The sequence below is a fragment of the Serinus canaria genome, chromosome 1 (genome assembly GCF_022539315.1).
Source record: "Serinus canaria isolate serCan28SL12 chromosome 1, serCan2020, whole genome shotgun sequence".
Lineage (NCBI taxonomy): Eukaryota > Metazoa > Chordata > Aves > Passeriformes > Fringillidae > Serinus > Serinus canaria.
The window spans coordinates 45,441,995-45,450,215 of NC_066313.1; the positions used below are offsets into that span (position 1 = coordinate 45,441,995).

At 39.8% G+C, this 8,221-nt stretch overlaps 1 protein-coding gene across 3 annotated transcripts in view; it reads left to right on the forward strand.

The window, feature by feature from the left end:
- WASF3 (WASP family member 3) overlaps nt 1–5,841 on the forward strand; it is a 64,918-nt gene extending 59,077 nt beyond the window's left edge. For all 3 annotated transcript variants that reach the window (XM_050979386.1, XM_030235032.2, XM_030235033.2), the window contains 3 exons: nt 288–551; nt 2,171–2,526; nt 3,247–5,841. In XM_050979386.1, the coding sequence (XP_050835343.1) occupies nt 288–551; nt 2,171–2,526; nt 3,247–3,404 (778 nt within the window). In that variant the 3' untranslated portion in view covers nt 3,405–5,841. The remainder of the gene's footprint in view (nt 1–287; nt 552–2,170; nt 2,527–3,246) is intronic.
- Nucleotides 5,842–8,221: the final 2,380 nt, after the last annotated feature.

The following is an 8,221-nucleotide window of genomic DNA, read 5'->3' on the forward strand; positions in this document are numbered from 1 at the left end:
TCTTTTTCTGCTGCCACTGTTAACTTGAGGCAGGCTGGTAAGTATTGCCATTTCCAACAAGGGACTGTCAAAATCATTGACAAAAATCACAAACTTCATTATGGCTACTAAAATTCTTGTGCTTTCTGTGGACTTAAAAGGGAGTGATAACTGATAAATCGGGGAATCCTCTTGCAAGACAAATAATGCTGATTGTATTCTTTTTTGCTTGTTTTGTCAGTTATTTAGGTAATGCCCTGTTACACTCACATAATCTGTTCTTTTGCATCAATTTACTTTAATTTTAGGTCCCATGCATCCGATGTTACAGATTATTCTTATCCTGCTACTCCGAATCATTCCCTCCATCAGCAGATAGCAATGCCTTCCTATGGAGCAGGAGATGGTCCACAGTACATGGCAGCATCCCAAAGCCACGAGCATGAATACCGACCACCCTCCACCACTGTACGACACGCCACTTTAAACAGACCTCAGCAACCACCTCCACCTCCACCCCAGCCTTCAGATGGCCAGCACAGCTCAGTACCTGTGGTACCAGCAGAATATGGGTAAGTCTGATTTAGTCTAGTGGATTCTTGGCAAAACTGGAGGAATGCATGTTTTCCATAACCATTGTAACGTGTAGTGCGTCAAAGAAAAAGACCCCAAATACATTAGTTACCTCTTTGGGGAGGACAGAAGAAAATTGGTATAATTCCTATGTATGAACTGAATAGAAGTGAAGAAATAGTGAAAGCAGAAATAACCAAGCTTGTATTAAATGAAGTGTGTATTGGTGAAGTCATTATGATTGTAAAATATTAAGGGTGCCTAATACAATATTGAAGAAGGGATAATTTTCCTCTAAAGTGGATAGTTACAGGATAATTTGGATAAGATTTTAAACTTCAGGAAATGTGCAGAAAGAGTATTGTTGATTGTGATTAATCTGGCAGTGTTTGTTGCATCACTGAAAGGCCTTTTTAGAGAAGCTTGTGACGGAACTGGATGGGGCCTCCTCAGACACAAGTTCCATACGGCCACAGGAGGAATGCCACTTTTTAATTCAAGACAGAGATTTATCAAATGCCTGTGTAGATATTTTGCCTGAATGCATTCTGAAGGAAGGCTTGCTCCAGAGTTCTTGTTCTCCTGTAGCAAGAAAACATCTGTTTTCTAATAAGTCTGTGTCTCTGTGTCTGTTCTTTTGTGTAAATAGCTTAAGCTTTCAAGTTGTAGCCCCAGGAAAGTTATAGTCATTCTTGCCTGTGTTGTTTTTTACTATGCAAGCCAAGGTTTGTCATCCTTGCTTGGTGCATCCTGGGATAGCCTTTGCCTGATTCCTGGCTATCGTGCTGCAGATGACTCAGTTAGAAGGGACTGCTCCAGCCTGCCCTTTCTCTGTTGTTTCCAGTGTGTAAGACATCACTGTGCTTAATCCTCAGGTCCATGACCATTCTTGGGGTGTTGCAGTTGACAAACAATGGCATGTGTCATTCAATGTCATCAGTCACTTTGCTTCAACTCCTGTCTCCTGTATCTAGTTCTTTACCTACTTCGTAACTCTTATAAAATCTCTTTTTTTTTTTCTGATTAAGATTTATTTCCATGACATTTTAACAAAGAAATGAGCTCTTTCCTTTGCCTCCTATTTAAAGAATTGATCAGATGTATCAATTTAATTAAATGTTATTTAAACTGATAAATTTGACTGAAGAAGCACATGAGATACCTTTACCTTTGGGTAAATCTTTCCTTTCATACTTTCCATTGTTCTCCCTGTCTGTGTCCTCTGTTACCTCTTGACCGTCTATGGAATTGAAGGGTGTAGTCTGCAGTTTTCTTGGTCCCTTCTTCTTCAAAGACTTTGCACTTTGCAGTCCAGAGTAGATGTTTAATAAGAAATGCAGCTTCCTACTTTACTGGGCAGGAGAATTAAGATAAAGAAGCTCACTTTATAGAGTGCTGAAAGGACTTTGCTTTTAACTTCAATATTTGTCTTGAATCTCAATATATCAACAATATTTGACAATTCTTACATGTATAATCACTTGCATAATTAAGTCACCAGTTTAAATTGCTTTTGATTTTTGTTTTAACTGAGGTTGGATAAGTGCAGTTTAAGGGGTGATAATTTTGGAAGTTCTAACTTTGAATGCATTAAATGTTTTTGTTCTGTTTTATATAGGATGCTCCCAGCTCAGATGGTGGATTATTACAATCCTACAGGTCCTCCCCCTCCTCCTCCCCCTCCTATGATTCCTTCAGCACAAACTGCATTTGTTAGTCCTCTTCAGCTTCCTGTGCCACCTTCCCATTCCGGACTGGTGACTGGCTCTACATATGCAGCTACTCATCCTCCTCCTTCTGGTGGGCTTGTTGTCACTGCTCCTCCTCCTCCTGGCCCACCTCCTCCCCCTCCAGGCCCTCCTGCTGCAGGTGCATCCCTCTCTTCCTCCCCCATGCACGCTCCTCCGGCGTCGGAGGTGAAGCAGGCACCGATGAGCGATGCACGGAGTGATCTGCTGGCTGCCATCAGGATGGGTAAGTGCACGCTGAGTTTTAGGTATTCCTTTTTTCAGTGAGAGTACTGTACTTTCCACTGAAATGAGTTTATGGCTTCTTTTCCCAGCTGGGAAGATTTCATTAACCATAGGTACCACACACCTGTTCCAACATTTGTCAGCCATGAGGTTGGATCATTTTCTAGCACCTAAAGCTGCACAGCTTTGTCAAGCGTGTTCTAGTGTTTGTGTGGATGTAATCTAATGAACACACAGCACTTGTGTTCATTATACAAAGTGCCAGTACATGTACGTGGATTTTTGCTTCTCTTCAGAAGAACTGAATTACCCAATACCAGGCTTCAGCCCACTGATTTTTTTTTAACCAGTGACTTGCAGCTCTTCCTGACCTCCCTTACAATATGGAGCTCTAGGTCTAACAATATTTCCAAATATTGTTTTGAAAACTTCCATCTTGAGATCGAAATGACCTGTACAGTCTTGAATATTTAGCTTCAACATATTGTTGACAGTTTTAGAAGTCCATAAGCATTCAGTCTCTTAGAATTATTTCCAATCTGTTTTTTTTTGTCTTTCCCTCTTCTTTGCTCAAGGAGGCTCTATTCTCTCAATGCTTGCTTTCTTTTTTCCCCCCTTCTTCCCGAGTATTTTCTAAGAATACAACAAACTCACCAATAACAGTGTCAAATACGAAATCTCTTGCCTGGAAAGCTTTGCCTGAGAGTGATTGTCTCTGCAGGAATTCAGCTGAAAAAGGTGCAGGAGCAGCGTGAGCAGGAGGCGAAGCGCGAGCCCGTTGGCAATGACGTGGCCACCATCCTGTCGAGGCGCATTGCCGTGGAGTACAGCGATTCCGACGACGACTCCGAGTTTGACGAGAACGACTGGTCAGATTGAGGATGCTCCAAGCCTGCTGGCAACTGCATTAAATACTTGGCTTCAGTGATTGCTTTGGTAGCAAGATGTAAAGCAGGAGGTTGACGTGTATTAAGGCTAGTGAGGGAAGTGCTAAAATTGAATTGGTATTATTCAGAATGCTGTAGCTTAGCAACTCTGGTAATAATGATGTGATTATGCTTATGCAGATCAGAAACTTGTCTTACTTTCAGTATTTACTGCATAATACTTAAGTGCCACTAAATGTAGCAACTCTTGTGCTGCGTGCAAAATATGATGCAGTTGTTGCACTGTTACAGAACCAGCATTTTATTTTACTTTCCTGTTCTTGAAGGGATAAAATATATTTTTTTGACTTTACATCTTATTCTTTTAATTATGTAAGCAATTTAGATACTTGTGAATTGGTCTGGTTGTTAGTCTTTGAGGGCAGCTAACTGTACGGCTGAGTGAAGTGTTGAGTTCCATAAATGTGACTTTTAGCTTTTTTATTAGGTACTAATTATGCCCACCTTGGTCTATTTTTAAACACTTCTGGGCTTAAGTTTTTATGCATACAGAATTGATTTTATACTATCTTCCTTTTTATCTTAAAAATGTAGCAGATGATGAAATGTATACTTTAAAGAATTACCCCACATGATCCAAAAAGAACATTTGGTGAGTAGACAGATATGTCTGTAACAGTACCAGCTCTAAGTTGCTTGTTGCTTGTTGGGAAGTGTTGGGAGGGTAGCAGACGCATGTCCATGTTATAAATGGAAATGAAAATACCTGTAGAGCTTTTCAGTCTTACAGTAAGATCAACTGGATGCAGGGTAGACCTGATGGAAACCCTGTCGCTGTTGCAGTGCAGAAATGTTACTGCTATTGCTAAAGATTGGAAGAGTCTGGATCTAGCAATCAGATACATTTCACAAGTATTAAACTTGGTCTTTATGCCTGTAGGTATAAATGTGTGTAAATAAGTTCTGTTGTTGTTGATTTGTACATGTGTAGTCGTGTAGCACATTGACTCAGAACTCTTACTTTGAATGTATTTCTTTCCCAGTACATCCCATGGATAAAACAAGGGCAGTTAGAGCAGTTTTGATGGCTGTTGAGGTATATGTGCCATATGTACATATACACTCACTTTCTTGGTCCTTTCCTAGGCACAGTTGCTGCCATAAAGCCTGCTTTGACTGTCTCTGTTTTCCTTGTTTTCCATTTTTTTATAAGCCGTACGGTATAAAAATGGTTTGTTTTGTTTTGTTTGGGTTTTCTTTTGGTTTTTTTTTCTGGACCAAGAGTCAGGCTGCTGCTCTGCCTAATGAGGCTTTTAAATTTTATTCATAGCAGGGGAAGATTTCTTTCCTCACCAGATTACAGTTTTAATCTTTGTAACAGAAGTCTCTGTAATTCCAGGTCTAATATTTGGTAAACCTCCTTTGTTCTGTGAGGCACTCCCATCTGTTCTTCAAAGAAGTATGTAAAATAAAAAGAGAAATGGAAGGTGATTATCTAAACCTGTGTTTACACCATTAACAGTTTTAGTCCTGAGAATGTAACAGTCTAACACGATGTTTGCATGCAAACTGTTGGCTACTGCATTGCTGTTTAATCTGCATATGATTTTGCAATCCATGGTGGCTGCCTTTATGGTAGAGGGATAACATGCTGCCTCAGGGCTGGTGTTAAAATTTATCACACAAAAGTAGGACCAATCTCTGCATAATGGTGAGCAACCACAGCTCTTGGTAACCAGGGGCAGCTGAAGGTACTTGCTGATCTCTGTCCCAGTTGGAGCTGGTTTTGTCTTTGCCTTAAAGTGCAGAGTTGAAGTGTGCTTTATTTTGTGTCCTGGAGTCTGAGGTCTGTGTGTCCACCAGGGAGGACAGAATTTAGGCTGTAGCCTGATGGTGGCTTTCATCACCGTGTGGGACATGGCTTGTCCTCACCATCACAGTGTGCTTGCACAGTGGCCTGCAAAATGATTCTTTGGAGAGGTAGCTAAAGGTGCAACTGTGACCTCAGTGTTACATCACTGCATAGGTGGTGAGAGCACTCTCGATGTTCTTTTGATACATGCTGAAATGAAATGTCTCAGCAGAAAATTCTTTCCGATCTATTGAAATTTGATATGATAGAAGATATATTTTATGAGCACAGAAGTTGGGTGTGTCTGAAATTTTGTAATTTGTGCTTATTTTAAATAATAAGCATTAAACAAGCAATCAGTTGTGACCAGTGAAGATAGTGTAGATTTTTCAGTCATAGTAGCCAACCTGTTTTTCTGAACCTGCAGTGTTGTCAGTTTTCCTTTTGGTATTTTATGGACGAAATGTGAATTGAATTTAGTGATGTAAACACTATTCTAGGCTGTTTTTATCAGTTTTATCATACTTCGGGTTGTGCATAAGTAACAAATATGAATAAAATCTCACTTTTAAGCCTCTGTTTCTTTCCTTAGATTAGTAAGATTTTGCTGTTAATCTTTATTTTAACTTACCAATAACAGAAGTGAAAACGTAAGACTTCCAAATGCTGTCTCTGATCCCAAGGCATGATGTTCCTGGGGTGAAGGATGGAGTCTACAAAACCAGATTCCCTTGAGGTACTGCTGCTCCTGCTAACATCCATACTTGGTTCTTTTGCAGCCTTGATTCAAGCTCCAAGTTCCTGGCTGGTCTAAGCAGATATGAATTTCCCTAGAGGTAGCTTTAGGGATTTTTTTCCAGTGAAATGCATTAAATGCCAGTTTTGCTTCCAGAAGGAACAAGGCAGAAAATACAAGTTACATCAGCAAATCTTCTTGCCCACTTTTTTAATAAGAAGTTGTCTTTGTGGGTTTGTGACACCCAGCACAATACTTTAAAATACAAACCCATGTAGGCCTACTAGAAAAATACTTTAAATTTAATCTTTTAATTTCAATCAGATTAAAGCCAGGAGAGGCTTTTCATCTGACTGGGAAGAACTTACATAAACCAATTGTGTAATTTAGTAGGTTAATTGTAAATTAAACAGATTTGTTTATGCATCTTAGACACGGTTGTTTCTTGGGAAAATAAATTAATCTTTATTCTGTTCAACTGAAAACCCCAATCCCTCTGGCTCTCAGTTCTTCTCTCAAATTTCCCACTTTTTGATTTGAACTTAATTCAAATAATTTAGACCAGAATTCTTAGATGCCAATTCTATATCGAAACCGAATATGCAAGCTTGAGATTTTTTGGTTGAAAGGTTCTCTTAATAAAGCACTTATAACTGCTTGTTGTAGCTCAGTTGGAGTTAGGACTGATGGTCACTCAGCATGCTGCTTCTACAACTTTTGTGGTTGCCCTTTGAATTTTCATGGAACTAAACTGAACTGGATTTTGGGGTATTTGAGATTTCTCTTTACTAAGATGAATGGAGAAGAAAAACACCTTTATTGTAATAGGGGTTGCATGGTGTTGAGAACAAGCTCCAAACTGAGCTCATTTGCAGTATGCAGATGGAGTTTGGAGGAAGGAAAATGTCTCCTTGGAACATTGGTGCTTGATGTATTTTTCAGCTATGTTCTCTCTCCTGTACTGGGCACTGTTTTAATAATGAAGAGGTGTTCTTTTCCCCCTGAAACAACTTACCTAAGGGTACAGCAAAGATGTAATTTCTAAAGATGTTTAAAATCTCACTGTGAACTGAACTGAGTGTAAACCTGATAATAATGAAGACTTCATTAGAGTCCTATGGCTGGAAGCTGAAGTTGTACAAATTAAATTTTGAGCTGAGGTATTAGTTCCTAGCCAGGAAGTAAAATAAATATTAGAACAGCTTATCCAGAGACTGTTTTTTCCAGTGAATTTTCTTTAAGGTGATATTACACATTTTTTCCTTCTGAAAAACCACACAGAAATTCAGCCTGCTTTAGTCTGCTTTGGGGAAAAGTGCTTCACCTGTGGGGATGTGGATTTTTGCTTCTGGATCTGAAGCATTCCTGCTAAGAGTGAGTCCATACATACATGAACTCAAGTCCAAGGATTTTTAGCATATTGAGGCAGATCTGCATTCAGGTACTACAACACTGAGGGTGATACATAGGGAATAAAAATAAATTATGATCCCTGCTAGAATCCCTCAGGCCCTGGTGTCTGCTGCAGGACAGTCATGAGAGACTTGAGCTTATTGCTGAACACCCTTCCCAGTTTCCTTGGACTTTAAAAGAAGTTAGGTTACTGCAGAAAGACTGTGGGTTCCCAATTGCCCGTCTATTTTTAGAATGATGAAGAGAAAGAACCCTGAGAAAAAGTTCTTCAGGTATAAAGCAGGGAGATAGAATTTCATATCTTGCTTTCTCTACTAAAAGGCAAAGGATCTCTTTTTATGTGCTGTCAAGTCTGTGTAGGTTTCTCTGGAGCAATGTGTTCTCATCTGTGGGTGACATAGATATGCACTCCTACAAGAGGAAAGTACTCTCAGGTTTGTGCTGGGCTGAGCTTTTCAGCTACATAAGAAGACAAGTTGCCCCTAAGAATCTTAGCTAAATATAGTAGTCTCTTGGAGATTATTCTTACTGCTGCAGATAAATAGAGAACTTATTATCTGATTAGCCAGAGTAGGGTGGAGTTCTGTGCTTTTCTCTTGTCAAGGGGTTATGTGCAGAGTGATTTGGAGATTAGAGCTGAGGGCCACTGTTCGGAGATGTCTCAGCAGCTTGTCTTAAGCTGTTGCCTTTGAGTCACTTGGCATTTCAATCACTCTGTGCTGTGGCACCACGTGAAAACTGCTCTGTTCAGCAGTCACTTGTTGCCAATAAAGTCTAGGGAAGAGGGGCCTGGGAATCTGCCTGAGTT